The 20,906-nt window shown below is 50.0% G+C and overlaps 1 protein-coding gene across 1 annotated transcript in view; it reads left to right on the top strand.

Annotated features, from left to right (window-relative positions):
• The window catches only part of VWF (von Willebrand factor), a 124,627-nt gene that overhangs the window by 9,094 nt on the left and 94,627 nt on the right, over positions 1–20,906 (top strand). The window contains exons 4-6 of the mRNA XM_027541087.1: positions 1,551–1,653; positions 1,925–2,133; positions 3,268–3,389. Coding sequence (XP_027396888.1) covers positions 1,551–1,653; positions 1,925–2,133; positions 3,268–3,389 — 434 coding nt within the window. The remainder of the gene's footprint in view (positions 1–1,550; positions 1,654–1,924; positions 2,134–3,267; positions 3,390–20,906) is intronic.

The raw sequence follows: 20,906 nt of genomic DNA, 5'->3' as shown, positions 1-20,906 counted from the left end.
GGAGCCAGTCTAGGTCAACGTTTTGCAAACTGAGTCAAAAACTATGGGTCATAAAATGAATATTATCGTTGTCGCCAGCATTAAAAAAATTTAAACAGAAAAGAATAGAAGACATCAGAAATTACCAGAGTTCACGGCTCTGGTAAGGGTAGGGGTGTCGTGGGAAATGTGTGTGCGCGCACACTGGATCATGAAGTCATTGGTATTTTTACTCCACTTTCTGGGCAAAAACTTTTTAAAAATTTATTTTCTCAGACAGTAAAGAATCTGCCTGCAAAGCAGGAGACCCAGGTTCGATCCCTGGGGTAAGAAGACCCCCTGGAGAAGGGAATGGCAACCCACTCCAGTATTCTTGCCTGGAGAATGCCATGGACAGAGGAGCCTGGCGGGCTACAGTCCATGCGGTTGCAAATGAGTTGGACAAGATTGAGTGACTAATACTTTCATGTTTTTTGAATTACCATGTTGTGTTTATTACTGCTGTACAACAAAGTGACTCAGTTATACATGCATATATACACACACACACACACACATTCTTTTTCATATTCTTTTCCATTATGTTAATCATAGGATATTGAATATAGTTCCCCGTTCTATACAGTAGGACCTTGTTGCTTATTCATCCTGGGAATCCCAAACTTCCGATCCAACCTCCCCTTCCCCTTGCCAATCACTGGTCTGTTCTCTGTGTCCTTGATTCTGTTTCGTAGGTGTGTTCATTTGCGTCATAGTTTAGATTCCCCATATAAGTGAGATCATATGGTATTTGTCTTCTCTTCCTGACTTATTTCCCTTAGTGTGATACTCTCTAGGTCCAGCCATGTTGAGGCAGATGGCATTGTATTCGTTTTCATGGCTGAGTAGTGTTCTGTTGTGTGTGTGTATCCTCTTCCTTGTCCATTCCTCTGTTGGTGGGCATTTGGTTGCTTCCATGTCTTGGTTATTGTGAACAGTGCTGTTGAGAACATAGGGGCACATGTATCTTTTTGAACTACAGTTTTATCTGGATATACGCCTACGGGTGGCATCGCTGAATCGTATGGAAACTCTATTTTGAGTTTTTTGAGTAATTGCCATACTATTTTCCATAGCAGTTGCACCAATTTACAATCCCACCAACAGTGTAGGAGGGTTCCCTTTTTAAGAGACCATTTTAAATAACACATCCCAGGGTTCATGTCACCAATAATTCACATGGTGGCTTTGATTCACTGCTTTACAATGTATTTGACTCATGCTTAATTTTGTCTTTATACTTTGATTGTAAACTCCTGGAAGGAAGGAGTCAGGATTTTACAGTTTCCTTTAAAGGAATAGACTATTAGAAGCCCTTGTATACAGAAGGCACTCAATAAATATTCCTAGATGTATGGAAAGATGAGTGAGCATATGAGATTTTGAGGGAGATTTCTGTTGCCCATTTGTTAATTCTTTGGGGGGAGTTTCCCACTGAGATAAGATTATAGAGATGATGGTTATAAATAAATGCATTCACTTTTTTGGGGTAATAATTGCTACCCAGTTTAAATGATTCTTTTCTTTTTCAGGGGACTTCCAAGGTGGTAGAAGAATGGGTCTCTCGGTGTACCTAGGGGAATTTTTCGACATCCATGTGTTTGTCAACGGTACCGTGCTGCAGGGGGGCCAGCAGTAAGTCGGAACCCAGAAAGTTCAAATTAGAAGAGGCCCTGAGAATCCCCCTTGTGCTCTCCCTCGTTTTTTCAAAGGAGTGGGGCCCAGAGAGAGACAATACCTGTGCCCAGAGGAGGTGAGAAGGGTGGGTGAGAGTGGGGAATCCTGACTCCGAGACCAGGCTCCCAGCCTCTGCATGGCAGTCTGAACCCTGCAGAACACGGTCAGGTTGATGGGTTGAGGGACTCCCAGAAAACGGCTCCTTCCTGAGCTCCTCCTGTCTCCCCAGCGTCTCCATGCCCTATGCCACCAGAGGGCTATACCTGGAGACCGAGGTTGGGCACCACAAGCTGTCCAGCGAGTCGTATGGCTTTGTGGCCAGGATCGACGGCAGCGGGAACTTCCAAATCCTGCTGTCGGACAGACACTTCAACAAGACCTGTGGGCTGTGCGGTGACTTTAACATCTTCGCCGAAGATGACTTCAGGACTCAAGAAGGTAAGATTTTCTGGGACAGCGTTCCCTGAGGCTGTGGTTGTGTTACCCTGCTCACCAACCTACACTGGGACTCCTCCCCTGGTGCTCCACCTTCCCTGAGTCCTCACCTCAGTTTATCTCATGAACTTTATCTCTTAGCATTCCACCTCAAGGCCTAGATCTGTCCTCAAGTCAATACTCAGACCTGACTTGGTTCAACTTTGAATTCCCCACGTGGTAGACGTTTGATAAATGCCGGATGATCTGAACAGGTCCTCCTGTGCCACTCTGATGGAACTTCGCACATGAAATCTATAAAAGGTGGTCCTCTGCCGGTTTATGTGTATGTGTGCATGTGTGTATGTGTGCATGTATGTGTGTGTGTGTGTGTGTGTGTGTGTGTGTGTATGTTCATGAGAAATAGGAAGTATAATGATATGGACTATGTGAAAACCACTGCTAATCCTCATTTTTCTTCTGAAAATTTCAATTACATAAACATATATGTGGGCTTCCCTGGTGGCTCAGAAAAGAATCCTGGTGGCAAAGAACCTGCCAGCCAATGCAAGAGACATGGGTTTGATCCCTGGCTCGGGAAGATCCCCTGGAGGAGGAAATGGCAACCCACTCCAGTATTCTTGCCTGGAAAATTCCCAAGCACAGAGGAGCCTAGTGGGCTACGGTCCATGGGGTCACAAAGAGTCGGACATGACTGAGTAACTGCTGCTGCTGCTGCTGCTAAGTCGATTCAGTCGTGTCCGACTCTGTGCGACCCCATAGACGGCAGCCCACCAGGCTCCCCCGTCCCTGGGATTCTCCAGGCAAGAACACTGGAGTGTGTTGCCATTTCCTTCTCCAATGCATGAAAGTGAAAAATGAAAGTGAAGTCACTCAGTCGTGTCTGACTCTTAGCGACCCCATGGACTTCAGCCTACCAGGCTCCTCCATCCATGGGATTTTCCAGGCAAGAATACTGGAGTGGGGTGCCATTGCCTTCTCCAGACTGAGTGACTAAATAACATCAAAACCCCTGCTGCACAGGGCTGTGTTCAAATCTAAACAAAGTTGATTCAGGTGCCTACAGATCTGGAGTTTTCACCCAGCAGTCCCAGGTCTCATGACCATGGCTCCATCCTCCTGAACCTTTCTCTACAGGAACCCTGACCTCAGACCCGTACGACTTTGCAAACTCCTGGGCCCTGAGCAGTGAGGAGCAGCGGTGCCCACGGGTGTCCCCTCCCAGCAGCTCCTGCAACGTCTCCTCCGAGCTGCAGAAGGTGGGTCACCTAGGCTGGGCGTGATGTGGGTGGTGCGGGGCTTTAGGAGTCAAGAGACAGAATGAGGTCCCATCCCAGGCCCTCCATCCTGAGGAGCACGGGGTCCACCTTGGAGGGTCCCTCTGGCTGCTCTGTGTCCCATGAGCCCCTTTCCTCTGGAAAACCAACTGTGGTTCGAGTTGGGCTGACCCTAATCTTGTTAATAATACTGTCCTGGGCCTGGAACTCTAGAGATGGGCCTGGTCCAATGAGTCGGTACAGCGAGTTACTATACTTTCCTGTTTTACATTCCAATGCCCCCTCAGCCCCAAATATCCCCATTGTCACCTGCTACCTGTCTGAAATTCTGCTGTGGAAAACCATTTTTAAAAAATATTTATTTTTGGGTGCTCTGGGTCTTTGTTGCTCTGCATGGGCTTTTTCTGGTTGTGTTACATGACCTATTCAATGTGGTGGCTCCTCTTGTTGCAGAGCATGGGCTCTAGGGTGTGCAGGCATCAGTAGCTGCAGCTCACAGGCTGAGTTGCTCCGACCAGGAATCGAACCCGCATCCCCTGCATTGGCAGGTGGATTCTTATTCATTGTGCCACCAAGGAAGTCTAGAAAACCATACCTTTTTAAGGGCCCGATAAGTGGTTGTTATAAAGCACAAATAGAGGGCAAGGACCTGAAGTCTCACTAGCAATCAGCAGGGAGGGGGTTACTTTATATTTGGGTGGGGGAGGGGAGAAACTGGGGGGAGGGGAGACACTGCCGGGAGAGGAGGGGCAGGGCCTGCTACCAGCCACCAGCTTGGATGTTGTCAGAGTTTCCTGAGGCTGGAGTGGCAGACTGTCTCAAACTCACTGACTTACAGCTACGGATATATATTCTTACAGTACCAGAAGGCAGAAGGCTGAATTTGGTTTCAAGGTGTCTGCAGAGCTGGGTCCCTCCGGAGGTCTAGGGGAGAGCCCCCCTTGTCTCTTCCAGCTCTTTGGGTGTGGGGCTCCTTGGCTTGTGGCCCCATCCCTTCACTTGCTCCCTCTGTGGTCATGTGGCTTCCTTGTCCACATGCTTCCGTCCAAGTCTCAGCTCCGTTGGTGACTCTGCCCATCCCTCCCCCAGTAATTAGCAGCTCCTTCCCCTTCAGGGCTACCCTTTATGATCCCATTTGGGGAGAAGGGGTCCAGGTGGGAGTGATCTGCAGGACGCACCTTGCCTCCGCCTTCTGTAGGTGGAGACCAGATGGTCTCTGTGCTTCTGTGTGGTGGGTGTTGGGATGCTTTAGGTAGGAAAGACCTCCCTCAGTGGAGGACCTCCTCTTCTCAGGGGTCAGGCTGCCAGGGCTGAGGGAGGACGGAGCAGCATGGGTCCGGGGTGCGGCTGGGCTCTTGTCAACATGCAGTGCCCTGAACAGGCTGCGCTCAGAGACTCCGCCGCTGTCTGGGGAATGAGATCCTTGTAAGTCAGGTTCCCGGAAAGTGGAGGTTTGTGAGCAGGGAGTGGCTCTCGGGGTGTGAGAGAGGCAGGGCTGTGCAGGGGGAGAAGCTGAACGCTGTGTAGTTCCAATCAAGGCCTCAGCCGGCCCTTCAGGGAGTTCTGAAAGCTGGGTGGCCCCATGGGGCGAGGGGCCCACACTGACCAGTCGGTCACTGGATGGAGGCTGCCTCTGGACAAGGAGGCAGGACGGCTCCCCTAGACTGAGGGCGGTGCCTGCAGAGTGACTCGGCTATGAGCCCCCAGCAGCCAACATGCTCAGCTTCTGGTGGGTGAGTCCTGCTCCGAAGGGCGTCTGCATTGCACCCAACATCCCCTGTAGAGCTTGGCTACCTGACAGCATCACCTCCCTGCCTCCCATCCAGGGAGCACGCACGATGTTCCAACCTACCATCATGCAGGGAGAGGGTGACCTCTGCTTATCCCCAGAACCACTGCCATGATGGGACTTGACAGGCCAAGTAAGCCCCTCCTCTGGGACTGTGTGGTTGTGCAGAGCGATGAGGAAACCAGAGCTGGGTGGAGGGGGGTGAGATTAAGGAGCTGCCCTGAGTCATCAGGGAGCACTGCAGAGTCAGAGTCCACACCCTGCCCTGCCCCCTCCTCTGCTGTTCTGGCTGTACCACCTCAGGCCACCGAAGTGATGACTCCAGACTTGTTTTCCTTCAGGAGTCTGGCTCCATGAATCTTGCTGCCTTCAGCTCTAAAACTCTTTGACTGTGTGTTTCTCTGGGTTGAGCTAAAGAGAGAGTTGATAATAGAGCTTCCCTGGTGACTCAGATGCCTCCAATGCAGGAGACCTGGGTTTGATCCCTGGGTCGGGAAGATCCCCTGGAGGAGGGCATGGCAACCCACTCCAGTGTTCTTGTCTGGGAAATCCCTATGGACAGAGGAACTTGGAGGGCTACAGTCCATGAGGTCACAAAGAGTTGGACACAACTGAAGTGACTAACACTTTCACTCAGTAAATATTCAGTGGATGGATGGATGCAAATTAGGTGGGGTCATTTATCCAGGGAATGGGCCACCCCACAATCATAACTGAGGATTCTTCATTTGTAGAACAAATCTGCACATAAGTGGAGAAATTCTAGCCTACTCTTATTCCAGAAGTTAAATAAAACACACCACACCACGCACACACACACACCCTTTCCTTAGCATGAGAAAGCTTCATTATTACTCAGTCTTTCCACTTTTAAGCAACAGTTTATCTTCCGAACCAAGGAGTGTGTCAGGCGCAGGAAAATGCTCTGGGTCATGTTCATTTCAGCTGCCCACACTATAACCACAATCTCTAATGTATCAACAAGTCCATTCCTAACGCCTCTTTTCCTTGGGTTTCCAATGTTTCAGTGGTGCGAGGTTTTCCCAGCTAGTCCCTAAACATCTCTGTCACCTAGCACACAGCACAACACTGGCAGCTTACAGAGACGGACTGAGTTCCAAACCCCGGGAGGAGAGGGTATTGTCTTGGGATAGAGGGTAGTTCCCTCTTCTTTTCAGGAAAACTTCGAAAAAGCAGACACTTGCCCTTGTAGCCCTTCCCGCTTTCCTATCCCCGGACCGTTTACCAGATTGGTCACTCTGGGCAGGACACTTGCCTTCTCCAAGCCTCAGTTTCCACATATGTAAAAGAAACAACAGACAAGTGCCTGCTCCACATATCCTTATAAAAGGATACGTGTGGAGTGCTTAGCGCAGTGGGGCTCAATTGGCTGAGCTGTTATTGTTATTATTATTTTTGAGTCTGCATTTGCCCCTGGGGTGGCCACACTTTGAGAGCAGGAGTGGGGGAAGCAGGCCAAACACACACAACACTTGAAGTGTTAAGCCCAAACTTCCTTTTTTCTCTCCTCCTCTCCCCCCAGCTATAACCCCATTCTTTCTGGGGGAGTTGAGCACAGCGTGGGGTTAGAAGGAGAGTGAGGCGCAGAGGCACCCGGACACGGAGGGTGGGGAACAGGCAGAAGCCAGCTTTTCTTCTGGGGCTGCTTGTAACCCAGGGGAATTTGGGGCTGAAGGGACTCCAGAAGCCCTGAGCAGCGAGGAGCAGAGGAGAAGGGGTTTTACCATCTCTTCCTTTTGTTTCCAAAGTTACACTTCCACCGATGGTTGTGGTTAGCTGTCTTCCGCCCTTTCCAGTGTTGTCTAGGCAAGGGGTAGGATTGAGGTATGTTGACGGGGGATAAGGGGGTGGGGAGTGGGGGGGTTAATTAGTGAGTTAGGTGGGCAGTTCATGGGCACCTCTGACACCCAGGGCATGGGCTTTGTCTCACTTTAGTTTGCAAAACACAGGCATCATAGAGTAAGCTCAAGATAAATGCTCCCACCCTCGGGGTACAAAGGAATACTCTTGTTTACACCTAAGAAGTGGGAGGTGGAGAGCGGATTTCCAAATGGGGAAACCTGATACAGAGGCCCGAGTGGAGGAGGGAGCCTGGCACTCTGTCTCCTGGAGACAGAGGTGGGGAGGTGGGGGCAGAGAATCCACAGAGGCCCTGTTTGTCTCCCCTGGGCCTTTGGGGGCTCCAACTGTACATTCGCTACTCACTTTGTCTCCTGGGTGCATTAAGGTTCTTACTAACCAGTGTCCTGGGAACAGTTTAAGAAACTGGTTACTAAGTTCTCAGAGCTGGGCCAAGGCCCCCGAACACTCACACCTCCCAAGGCACAAGATCCTCCCGAACTCCAGTTTCAGGCTGTTTACCTGAGAAGAGGGGGCGGGGCTTCATCATCCAATCAGGCTGTGTTTGTCCACGAGCGGGGCGCCCTCATTGGCTGGAAAACACATCCCCAGGAGATGATAACTGCAATCTCGAATTGTCCACAGCCTGTTGGGTCTCGCTGGGTCCTTGGGTTCAGTCAGAAGTCAGGGCTGGTAAATCCCTTTACAAGAGTCTGCCACTGTGGCTCCAAGAGCCATATTCAGTGGCCAAGTGTTCGGTGGGAGAGACGGTGCTGACCCAGCCGCCAGGGGCTCTCTGTCTTTCCGAGGTGGCAGCAAGGAGTCAGCTCGTTGAGAGCCAGGTCATATTACTTATACCCGGGGGAATGAATGTTTCCTTGTTATGCCAACAAAACCGGAGCCTCTCTACTGGGACGCATAATGGCTTGTTTGATTGCACAAAGATTTGCAGTACTATTTAGCTTCTCCGAGGGCAGGGCTGCTGGCGTCTGGGGCTTAGGTGCAGACCTAGTAATAAAAAGTGCCAAACTATAGATACTCAAATAATTGGTATTCATTTGCAGGTAACTCCACTGCACAGTGAACGTTTTAGAAAGATCCTTAGGTCACTTAAAAAAAAAAAAAAAATTCTGACAGCCTAGGAAATGTCAGCGTGGGTTGAACCTTACACAGGGATCTTAGTTTTTATCCTGGAGTCCTGTCTGCAGTGTGAAGCCCAGGGCTCCGGGAGGCTGGGTAGGGGATGCAGCTGGTCTATGCGATGTTCTTTCTAATTAGAAAAAGACACCCTTTTCTTGAGACACTTTACCATCACCTGCTGGGAAAGTGCTGTTTTAAGAAATTTAAGGAGCGTTAGTCGCTTAGTCGTGTCCGACTGGTTGTGACCCCATGAGCTGTAGCCTGCCAGACTCATCTGTCCGTGGAATTCCCCAGGCAAGAATACCGGAATGGGTTGACATTCTTTTCTCCAGGGGATCTTCCTGACCCGGGGATCAAATTTGGGTCTCCTGCATTGCAGGCAGATTCTTTACTGTCTTGAGCCACGAGGGAAGCCCCCTCAGTGGCGCTGAATACTGGGGAAGCAAGATCCCTGCAGTCTGCTTTCTCCAAATCTTACTCAGGACTTCACGTTCAGTGGTGCTCCTACCAGTCACCTAACAGTCCCAGATTGCCTGTTTTCCACTGGTTCCGATTTTAGCATTTTGTGTGTGTGTGAGTGAACACAATCCTTATTTCTTTTGTTCTGTTGCTCTTCGTGTCTGCACATCTTCTCCCCCTTGCCTCCTCCTCTGAAGAGCCCACCGTTCACCTGTAAAGCCTCTTCCCCTAAGAAGTCACCTGTCTGCGCTGGAGCTAACATTTGTAAACACACATGTTTAATTTGAATGACCATAAAAGTTTCCTGCATGGCACAAAGAGGCACACAAAATACCCGTTCTGTTGGGAACAATGCAATTCACTCTTCACATCCTCATGAAATATTGCCCACGCCTTTTATTTGCAAAGTGCGTACCCAGGTCTTTCTCTTATTTCTGCCCACAGCTGCCCTGGGAGGAAGCTCACAGGCCTGGAGGGAGGTGACCTGGTCTGGGAGGGACTCAGTGCCCTGGCAGAGCTGAGGGCTTACTGGCCACGTCCACTCCTGGCATCTTTGCTGCCTCTCCTGGCCTCCTGCATTCATGGCCTAGAATAGACTTTTCTTGGAGATTGGAATGAATTTTGTTATGTTTGTTTGTTTGGTAGAATAGTTGTGATTCTTAGAGAGAGGAACTGTGCCCGGACAGTCTGGTTCAGGGAAGGTCAGTATATCTCAAGAAGGGATCCTTGTAATCCAGGAACCCTGGAGGAGTTAGTTATCAGGGACCTGACCTGGCTCTGCAGAGGGGGCCCACCCACTGAGTCCCAGCGATGAGTAGATCTCAGTTGGGTTTTGAACACAAGTATGCACACATATACACGCCTATTTATACACACATATACACACATGCACTCATATACACACACAATACGCATACACACCTATATATACACATGCATAGAGAAGGCAATGGCACCCCACTCCAGTACTCTTGCCTGGAAAATCCCATGGACGGAGGACCCTGGTGGGCCGCAGTCCATGGGGTCGCTAAGAGTCAGACACGACTGAGCGACTTCAATTTCACTTTTCACTTTCATGCATTGGAGAAGGAAATGGCAACCCACTCTAGTGTTCTTGCTTGGAGAATCCCAGGGACGGGGGAGCCTGGTGGGCTGCCGTCTATGGGGTCGCACAGAGTCGGACACGACTGAAGTAACTTAGCAGCAGCAGCAGCATACACACATACAGTACACACACATATACACATACACACGAATACATATATACATGCACATACGCAATATACACAAAGACACACATGTACACATAGGCACACACACATACACAATACACGCCTATAAATACACACACACATATATGTACACATATGCACACACACACATACATACACACATACACATGCGCGCACACACACACACACACACACACACATTCCCCTTTCTGTGGTATGAGAACTGCTCTCTCAAGTCATCCAGAGGTTAAGGAGTGAGGATTTATTTTGGGGACTTTGTCAAAATCCAAGAACCCGTGGTTTCTAGAGCTTTGCTGTGTCCTCACGTAGTTGCACCCCTATTCTTCACCTCGGTCTCCCCTCTGAAGACCAGCAAAGCTCTGCCCGATACTGACCACTGAGGAAATAAGCACCCTTTCCCTTTCCAGCAAATCCCCTTACCCATCTGAGTACAGGGAGGCAGGAGGGGCAGGGAGCCCGTGGGCTGGTGGTGGTGGTGGGACAGTGAGTGACCCTGGCCATTCTGCCTTTGGAGGTCTAGCTTCATGGCAGAGTTCAGGGGCTGCCACTGGGTTTCAAGTTTTCCCTTAAATTGTGTGTGTGTGTTCACTTGCTCAGTCGTGTCTGACTCTCTGCAACCCCATGAACTGTGCCCGCCAGGCTCTTCTGTCCATGGAATTTCCCAGGCAAGAATACTGGAGTGGGTTGTCATTTCCTTCTCCAGGGGATCTTCCCCACCCAGGGATTGAACCTGAGTCTCCTGGGTCTTCTGCATTGCAGATGGATTCTTTACTGCTGAGCCACACCAAGGAAGCTTCCCTTAAATTAAGCAGATGCAAATGCATCCCTAACCCAGCACATTTCCTCCCACATTCCAAGATCTGGCTCAAAAGATCCCATGAAACTGGCTGATACATTTCTACTAAACGGATGCTTTAGTTTAGTGGAAAACTAAAGTTTAGTTTACACATAGGCACATACATACACACAATACACACCTATACATACACATATGCACACACACACATGAACACACACACATGCACACACACATGTATATACACATAGACACACACACACACATTCCCAAGACTTTCCCCAAGTGGCTTTCTTTCCCTTCCTCCCTCCTGGCAAGGATAGGAGGCTGCAGATGCCTGATGGCATGTATTTACTGAGATGTTTTTTATTGAGGTTGTATTTGCAATCTCACTCAGGCACAAGACACATAAGAGACAGTGAACAACCATGAAAGAGGACCATGTGAATGCCATCCGGAGTTAGTTAAGGGGCATGTGGTGCAACAGTTCTTATCACAGAGCTGATGACCCTTTCTGACTGGAAGCAGGGTGGGTGGAGCTGTTCCAGACCCAGAGCTTGGACAGATCCCAAACTGGGAACCCGGGGCTGATGCCAGGCTTTTGTCCTCCCGGCCAGCTGGTCCTGCCCTGACCCCTTCTCAGATGCTGCCCAGGAGCACAGTGGGTGGGATGGGTCCTTTGGAGGGTTCTGTAGCCATCTCCCTTGGCACTGGGGACTCCAGGGACATATCCTCTTATCCTCCTTCTCATGAAGGCTGTATTCTGACTATCTCAGAGAGAGGAATCTCCAGCTTCACAGAAAGCATCCGTTTAGTGGAAATCTATCAGCCAGTTTCATGGGGTCTTTTGAGCCAGATCTTGGAATGTGGGAGGGAATCCCAAGCCAGGCAGAAGTTATAAATAGAATCAGCAACCCTCCCCCACTCATCCTTGCAGGCTGAGCAATAAGAAACTGGGCCCTTCCCTGGGGGTGAATTCCTAAACCCACGGCTTTGGACCACTTCAGGTCTAGGCGCCTCCAGACCTCCCCAGGGGGCAGCCGCTGAACACCCACTTCAGGGCTCGGCTGAACAATCTTGCACTTTATCTGTTAGTCTCCTCTTTGTTCATGCCAGACCTAGGAATGCCCCCACCTCTGCTCCTTTGTCAACTATTCCAGAACCAACACACGAGCTAAGCTCCAGATCTCTCACTCCTGTTTTTTATCTCCTCGATCCACCCCCCCCCACCGCCTCTGCCCTTGGGGAGATGAACTTTTCTCTCCCTCTCCCTCCAACTGGCTTGGCATCTCCAGGGAGTAGGCCTGGTGCTTTTTAATGAACTGAAAATGTGATTAAGTTGGACTCCAATTGGGTCTGCACACCCACCCAGGCAGGGTGAGGTCATGGCTTGATGGACTGGGGCTGGCGCGCTCTCGCCAGCCTCTGGCACCACAGACGAGAGATGCAGGAAGACAGAAGTAGCTAATGCTGGGCATCGGAGCCAGGGAGATGCTGGAAGTGAATTATCTGACCCTCTTTGGTCTCCCTGACAGAATGGTTTAGCAGAGAGCTGAGGAGAAGCCATCTTCGAGCTGTTTGGGCTAATACTGACAGCAGGCAATGACAACAGTTACAAGCAGTCGATTGCACTCCCTGTGTTATGTCATTTAGGTTTATTTTGCAGGAAAGTTGAAGGCAGGCATTGCTATCTCATTTAGGACTAGGTCCTGCTGTGCCAGGATAGCTAAAGTAGAAACAGCTTCCATGGTAGAGCAGTGTATTTCTCTCTCACTGAGAAGGAGTTCGGAGTGGGATGTCCAGTACTGATGCCATGGTGTTGGGTGAAGGGTCCTTCGGTCTCGTTTCCCTGTTGTCCTCAGCCTCATGGCCCAAAATGGCAGCTTAAGCATCAGACATCAAGACCACATTCCAGTCATAGAAAGAGAAGGGTTGAAAGAAGCACCCCTTCCTTTGGAGGCTGCTTCTTGGGAGTCACACACAACCTTCCTGCTTATGTTGGGGTTAGCGAGGGGAGCAAAGCTTAGTCTTATGACCACTCCCAGCTGCAAGGGAGGCTGAAAAATCAAATCTTTGTTCTCAGTGGCTATGTGCCCAGCAGTTTTCTGACTAAGAAAGACGGGAGGAATAGATCCGGACAACTTTCCATCTCTTCCACAATCTCCCTCTTTTAAGGGTGAGGAAGTAAAGGTACCGAGAGCGGAGATGATCTTCCTGAAGTCACGCATTTTGTGAGCGATGGGGTTGGTCTTTCTAAAATCTGTGCTATATCCACTGGGCTACATTGTTTTCTGATCCGACTGATAGGAAACAAGGCGGGGAGTGGGGGGCATTGGGGTCGTGGAAAACCAGGTGAACTGTGGCTAAGTGGCAGGTGCCTGGCCTATGGCGTGAAATCAGGGTTTGAGTTCAGCTCAGTGACTCCTTCACCAGTATAGCTGTTGGCAAACTAAATTGACTGAGGACTGCTTTACACTCTTAAAAATAATTGAGGACCCCAAAGAGTCTGCTTTTTAAAAAATAATATATGTTTTTTTATTTGGGTGCGCTGGGTTTTAGTTGCGGAATGTGGGATCTTCGATCTTCATTTCAGCGTGTGGGGCCTTTAGTTGCAGAATTTAAACTCTTGGTTGTGGCACACAGTATCTAGTTCCATAACCAGGGATTGAACCCAGGCCCCCTGCATTGGGAGCACAGAGTCTTAGCCTCTGGACCACTAGGGAAGTCCCAGAGTGTGTGTTTATATGGCTTATGCCTGTCAATATTTACCCTGCTGCTGCTGCTGCTAAGTTGCTTCAGTCGTGTCTGACTCTGTGCGACCCCATAGGCGGCAGCCCACCAGGCTCCCCTGGTCCTGGGATTCTCCAAGCAAGAACACTGGAGTGGGTTGCCATTTCCTTCTCCGATGCATGAAAGTGAAAAGTGAAAGTGAAGTTGCTCAGTTGTGTCTGACTCTTCATGACCCCATGGACTGCAGCCTTCCAGGGTCCTCCGTCCATGGGATTTTCCAGGCAAGAGTACTGGAGTGGGTTGCCATTGCCGTCTCCGAATACTTACCCTATTAGATATCGAAAAGAAAAATTGTAAACATGTACATTTATTTAAAACTAAGACATGATATTTAGCATGAATGTGTGTTTGCTTAGTTGCTAAGTCATGTCTGACTCTTTGTGACCCCATGGACTGTAGCCTGCCAGGCTCCTCTGTCCATGGGATTTCCCAGGCAAGGATACTGGAGTGGCTTGCCATTTCCTTCTCCAATTTAACACAAATACTATCTTTTAATAAAAAGGACTATAAATTCCAAACCAAAAAAAAAACGTTGGGAGGAGGATGGTGTTGTCTCACAGTTCTACAAACTTCCTCACTGTCTGGCTTGAGAGAAAGCAGCTGGTTCTTACATTTGCGTCTGTAGCCGGCCTGTTGTGAGCCCACACATCATGTAGTCTCTGGAAAATTCCACTGTGCTTTACAAAAGAATGAGAGCATAAAGGTCAGATGACATCTTAGTGTTATTACGAAACTAGTTTTGATCTTGAGGATTCCTGCAAGGTTCTTGGGAATGTGTTGGGGGTCCCTGGACCACACTTTGAGAACTGCTGACCTATTGAATTCTTCATTTTCTCCTGCCTCAGTTTCTAAATCAGAAAGGCTGTATTTAGCCTCTGAGGTTTGGGTTCTTTAAAAAAAATTTTTTAACTTTATTTAAAAATTATGTACTTGTTTTTTACTTGGCTGTCCTGGATCTCAGTTGCAGCATGGGGGATCTAGTTCCCTGACCAGGGATCAAACTTGGGCCCCTGCATTGGGAGCATAGAGTCTTAGTCTCTGGCCCACCAGGGAAGTCTCGAGGTTTGTGTTCTTTGAAGGGGTCTTCAGGCCTCTATGTGGGAGTGGGTGACCTGCGGGTCTCTGAAACAACTTTATTTGTTGGGTTACAGAGAGCACAGATCATCATGGAGGGGACAGGGGTGTGGTCTGTCTGTCTTTAAAGCAGTAGAAGGGTGGAGACTCTGCAGGTCCATCAGCTCGGGGCTCTATAGGTCAGCGGCCTTGGATGAGTGATGAGCAGTCAGAGGAAGCTGCCCACTCCTTGCGTCACCCTGGCCCACCCAACACTGCTGGGCATAACTGTATCCACTCCCTAGGACGAGGAGACATATGGAGACACACCTATGTCACAGATGGCTTGGGTTCCATGAGAACACGTGGCAACAGGCTTGGGAACCCAGGCCTGCTCACCAAATCCTACGGTGGATGGAGTGCCCTGGAATGAATCAGAGAAAGACACCTCCTAGTGCTTTACTCAGGGAGTAACAAAGAGAGGGTCTGGAGGACCAGCTTGGGAGAAAACAGAAACTGATTCAAGGAGAGTCCACAAGGTTGGGACCATGACAAGGATCAGAATTAGCTGCTAGGAGAAGCCCAGGCACTGACCTATCAGAGTAGCGTCCCAGGGGCAGCTGTGCCTTTCCTGGGGTGTTTGTTAGCAACGCAGGGTTTGGCTTGACCGTAATTACTCTGTCTCCTGCTGCCTGAATTTGGCCGTTGGCCTTGTCTGGTGTGGCTTGAAACCTAAGTCCTGTGTAGCGTCCAGAGCCTGGTTCAGACTGTACCTTCTTCCCTGGCGTCTCAGCAGCAGCTTCCTTCTTGCTGTGACTGGCCACACCCTTGGGAAGACACACTTACACTGAGACCAGGTCTTCAGGCCATTATATAAACCTTCCCCATGGAAATACCTGGTGCAGGTAGATTGAAAACTCCCTGAGAACTGGAGGATATGACTCTCTCATTGCCCTTGTCGTGACTGTTGATTTAGCTCTTTTGTACAGCCTGGTATGCATGTCTTGGGCTTCCCTGGTGGCTCAGATGATAAAGAATTGGTCTGCAGTGTGGGAGACCTGGGTTCGATCCCTGGGTCAGGAAGATCCCCTGGAGAAAGGAATGGCTACCCACTCCAGTATTCTTGCCTGGAGAATCCCATGGACGGTGGAGCCTGGCGTGCTACAGTCTATGGGGTCGACAAGAGTCAGACACGACTGATTGACTAACACTTTCACTTTCATGCCTTGGGAACACTTTCATGACTTGGGAATACAGCTCCTGTCTTTGAAAAGCCTGCAGGGAAATGGGGAGATGGCCCCGGAAATGGAGACCAGAGTAGATGCACCCAGGAGCCTATGGGAACATCGAACTAGCTTTCTATTGTGGGTCTTGCCTGGCACAGCGCCTGGACATAGTAGATGTGCAAGAAATTGAAGGAGACATTGGGATGTGTTCAGGAAACTATCAGTAATGCAGGACATGGGGAGGGGGAAGGGTGAGAGAGAAGGAGGCTGGGCTCAGGCCATGGAAGGCCAGGCCTCCCTGCCTCCCTCATATGCTGGGACTTGGCCCTCCAAGTGGGGATGGGACCTAGACTTGCCTTTTCTATTGACCACACAGCTAAATGCTTGCTGAGTGACAATATTGGTCCCTGTCTCTCCATGGCTCTCAGAGGACACAATAGTTCCATCTTGGACTTGTATCCATGGAAGTATCCTGCCTGGGGCCTGGCCTGGCCTGGCAGGGGTGCTCAGCTACTCAGGAACTTGTGTCCTCCTGACCCACCCAACACTGCCGCTCATGACTATGTCCAGCTCCCATGGACAAGGAGACAGTCAAAGCATACCTATATCACAGATAACTTGGGTTCCATGAAGGCATGTGGTAATAGGCATGAAAACCCAGGCCTGCTCACCAAACCCTACAGTGGTTGGAGTGCGCTGGGACGAATCAGGCTGTGTGCCCTGGGACGAATCAGGATGTAGGTGATGGATCAGGGGATCCTGGAAGGAGCAGATGGCAGGCCAGGTGTGCCACTGTGCTACCGTTGTGGGGTAAGGCCAGCTGGGCTTTAAAGGCTGGCAGGCATCTGGAAATCCTCCCTGACCTTCACACTGTGGCCACTCTCGTGACCAAGCGCAGGCCAGGGCTGACCAGAGGACAGCTTGTTCCTTTTCTCTGAGAAAGAAAGCCTAGGCAGGTTTTGGATGCAGATGGTCGAGGCCTCAGGAACTGTTCTAAGGGAGGTGGCCGCATCTGCAGAAATCCACTCCCTCCTGCAGGCAAATGATCAGAACCCACCCTTCTTGCTAAGGCTTTCTGAAAACCATTTACTACCTCCAGGGACCTCCCAGGAAATGTGCTGGAGTACGGTTCCCACTTTTCCTTCCAGCAGGGATGAAGGTGGGCCAGCTGGAGATGAGCCACACTGGACCCTGCTCCCCCACCCTGGGCTCTGAAAGGGGGAGGGGAGGCCTGGACTCCTGGGTTTCTCCCTTCCTCTGACTGGTTCTGTGTCCGTCGAGGGGCCTGGTCCCTGTGCCTGGGAGCTGGTCATGTGGTGCAGGGACTGCTCAAAGCCACTGTCCTACAGCCCAGGCAATGGAAGCCAGCACTAGAAAACCCCATGGAGTTGCCTTTGGTTTTTTTTTTTTCCTCTGGTTCCAAATTGTGTGTGTAGCAAGAAGTAGGCAAGTGCCTAAGCTCCTGCCCCTACCCCAAGGGTGCCCTCAACTGCCCTGTAAGAGACCAGTAACCTCCTCCACATTTTTAAAAAATTTTATGTGAACCTTTTTTTAAAGAGCTTCTCTGGTGGCTCATACAGTAAAGGATCCGCTTGCAATGCAGGAGACCTGGGTTTGATCCCTGGTTGGGGAAGATCGCCTGGAGGAGGGCATGGCAACCCACTCCAGTGTTCTTGCCTGGCGCATCCCTGTGGACAGAGGAGCCTGGCAGGCTGCAGTCCATGGGGTCGCAAAGAGTCAGACATGACTGAGCGACTAAAGCATAGCACGTTAAAAAAAAATGTCTTTATTGAATTTGTCACAATATTGACATTAAAAGATGCTTACTCCTTGGAAGGAAAGTTATGACCAACCTAGACAGCATATTCAAAAGCAGAGACATTACTTTGTCAACAAAGGTCAGTCTAGTCAAGGCTATGGTTTTTCCAGTGGTCACGTATGGATGTGAGAGTTGGACTATAAAGAAAGCTGAGCGCCGAAGAATTGGTGCTTTTGAACTGTGGTGTTGGAGAAGACTCTTGAGAGTTCCTTGGACTGCAAGGAGATCCAACCAGTCCATCCTAAAGGAGATCAGTCCTGGGTGTTCATTGGAAGGACTGATGTTGAAGCTGAAACTCCAATACTTTGGCCACCTGATGCGAAGAGCTGACTCATTTGAAAAGACCCTGATGCTGGGAAAGATTGAGGGCAGGAGGAGAAGGTGATGGCAGAGGATGAGATGGTTGGATGGCATCACTGACTCAGTAGACACGGGTTTGGGTGGACTCCGGGAGTTGGTGATGGACAGGGAGGCCTCGTGTACTGCAGTTCATGGGGTGGCAAAGAGTCGGACACGACTGAGTGACTGAACTGAACTGACTGCTTGTTTTATGTTTTGGTGTTTTGGCTGTGAGGCTTAGAGGAACCTAGTTCCGCAACCAGGGATGGAATCTGCACGCCCTGCCTTGGAAGGTGAAGTCTTAACCCCTGGACCACTAGGGAAGATCCTGAGTGGCGTTTCTGATGGGCCAGGCAGTGGGACAGGATGGAAAGAATCAGACACAAGCCTCAGCCTCCTTCCTGGAGTCTCAGGTGCCAGTGATGATGGAGATTCTTAGACCTGTCTACTAGAAAGAAAAGTAGGGTCCTCCCCCAGCCACCCCAACTGGAAAGACACCCACCTTGTTCTGGAGGACTGTGACTGTCCCAAAGAAAAGATCAATAACAGCAGCCCTCTGTTGACCAGGGAACCCCCAAGATACTAGTGAATTGAGTGTTGCCTTGGCAACCATTCACCCCTGTACAGCCCAGGTAGATGGAGATGGGAAAAGGGACAAAGATACCCTTCTGTCCTGCTGGCGACCTGTTCACTAGTCTGAAGAGATGCCTGACGGCAGTACGGACAGTGGAAGGGCTCTCTCTGGTGGCCAGGATATCAATGTCAGTGACAATGATGATGGTGAAATGGGGTCACCATTTCTTACCTCTGGCGTGTGTTATTCCATCCAGTCTCCACTTTCGTCCTTTCGGATTGTTGTTCAGTCGCTAAGTCACATCCGACTCTTTGTGACCCCATGGACTGCAGCACGTCAGACTCCCCTGTCCTCCACTATCTCCTGGAGTTTGTCCATTGAGTCCATGATGCCATCCAACCATCTCATCCTCTGTCGCCCCCTTCTCCTCATGCCCTCAATCTTTCCCAGCATCAGGGTCTTTTCTAATGAGTCAGCTCTTATGAGTTATCAGGTGGCCAAAGTATTGGAGCTCCAGCTTTAGCATCAGTCCTTCCAATGAATATTCAGGATTGATTTCCTTTAGGATTGACTAGTTTGATCTCCTTGCTGTCCAAGGGACTCTCAAGAGTCTTCTTCGACACCACAATTCGAAAGCATCAGTTCCTCAGCGCTCAGCCTTCTGTATGGTCCAACTCTCACATCCGTACATGACTACTGGAAAAAACATAGCTCTGACTTATGTCTTTTCACGGTCCAAGTCATAGTTTGGTGCAGTCATAGTTTGACATAATCTTTTCAAATAGGCACTGTTATTATTGCCTCCACAGAGGAGGTGGGGTTAGGTAAGCAGCTAGGGTCACACAGCCAGCACAGGGAAGAGGCAGAGCTGGGCCCGGGGCTGTGATGTCATACCAGATCCAGGGCAGGGCTCTTGCTGGTGTTGTCTTCAGAAACCTCAGTTTCCCCCATCTGAAGCGCTCAGGGGGTAAAGGAAAGGCGCGTGTCATCACCTCAGCAACACAGCCCAAGGCGGCCATCTTTGTTCATCAGTCACTTGCTCCACGTGTCCACCTGTGAGGCGGTGTCTGCAGCTGGAGTCTCGTTTTACTCCAGGATGCCATTTTCCATGGAAGAATGAGCTTTGTCCCCATCCCCACCCCAGACTGCGGCAAAGCTGGATTTAAGCCGCTGCTTTTTCTCTGCCGTGTGAGGGTGCGGCGGAGACCTCAGGAGGGCAGGCTCATGGAGGGAGGGAGGCTGTTCTCAGCCACAGCTCTCAGTTTGCAGAGCTGCTAATCGTCCTTGCACAAGCCTGCTTGCTGCAGCTTTGCCATTTAGCAGTCCATGTGACTGCTGCTTTTCTCAGATGCAGAGGGAACCAGTTACGCCCAACTGCTTGTGCCAGCTGGCCTTGGAGCTCCCTGGGTCCTCCCAGGGGCCTGTGGCGATCAGGGCCCTGTTTCTGATGGCAAACCATGCAAGCCAGGCAAGGGCAGGGCACTGTGGACAGGATACACATTTCCCCGGTACCACCACATGACCGTGGGGCTTCCCCCAGGAGGCTCTCCCCGGTGGTGCGGAGCAGAGACCACGGGGCTAGCTCCTTGATCAGAACCAGCCTTGTCCTGATTGACCTTGTACACTTAGAGCAGACTGGAGTTCTCTCTCCTGAAAACTGGTCACTTGTTTGCTCTTTTTCACCATCCCCTTTATGAATGCCGATTTGCTCTGACTGACCCTCCAGGACTCAGCTCGCTCTTCTTGTACTTCCTTCATTTTAGCTGAAGTCCTTCCATCAACAGCTGGCTTCCCTTCAGTCTGAGAACATGCCTGTACAGGAAGGAAATCGTGTACCCTGTGGGCATCAGTTATAGCAACAATACTGCCTCATGTCAAATTGAAGACAAAGTGCGATATTGATTTTAAGATGTGCTCTGATTTCAGAAACGTTAAATTGTGAAAAACAAAAACATGAGTTTAAAAATTACCAACGCATTTTTTTTTCTCACGATTTAACATCTCTGATATGGCACTAGTGGTGAAGAATCTGCTTGCCAGTGCAGGTAGACCTAAGAGACGTGGGTTTGATCCCTGGGTCGGGAAAATCCCCTGGAGGAGGAAATGGCAACCCACTCTAGTATTCTTCCCTGGAGAATCCCATGGACAGTGGAGCCTGGCAGGCTGTAGTCCCTAGGGTCACACAGAGTCAGACATGACTGAAGAGACTTGGCACGCATGTTATTGAGAAACATTACCAAAATGCAGAATGTGAAGATGCTCACAAATACAACTTATAGGGAGGGGTGTTTATACTAACGTGTCCAGGAGTCATTAGTGAGAACAGTTCCAAACCTGCTTGTGTTATGGGGTTTAGATTGTCAACAAAGTGATAAAACTTAGGAAAATCCCTAAACTGGCA

The sequence above is a fragment of the Bos indicus x Bos taurus genome, chromosome 5 (genome assembly GCF_003369695.1).
Source record: "Bos indicus x Bos taurus breed Angus x Brahman F1 hybrid chromosome 5, Bos_hybrid_MaternalHap_v2.0, whole genome shotgun sequence".
Lineage (NCBI taxonomy): Eukaryota > Metazoa > Chordata > Mammalia > Artiodactyla > Bovidae > Bos > Bos indicus x Bos taurus.
This window is presented reverse-complemented; position numbering and strand designations above follow the sequence as displayed.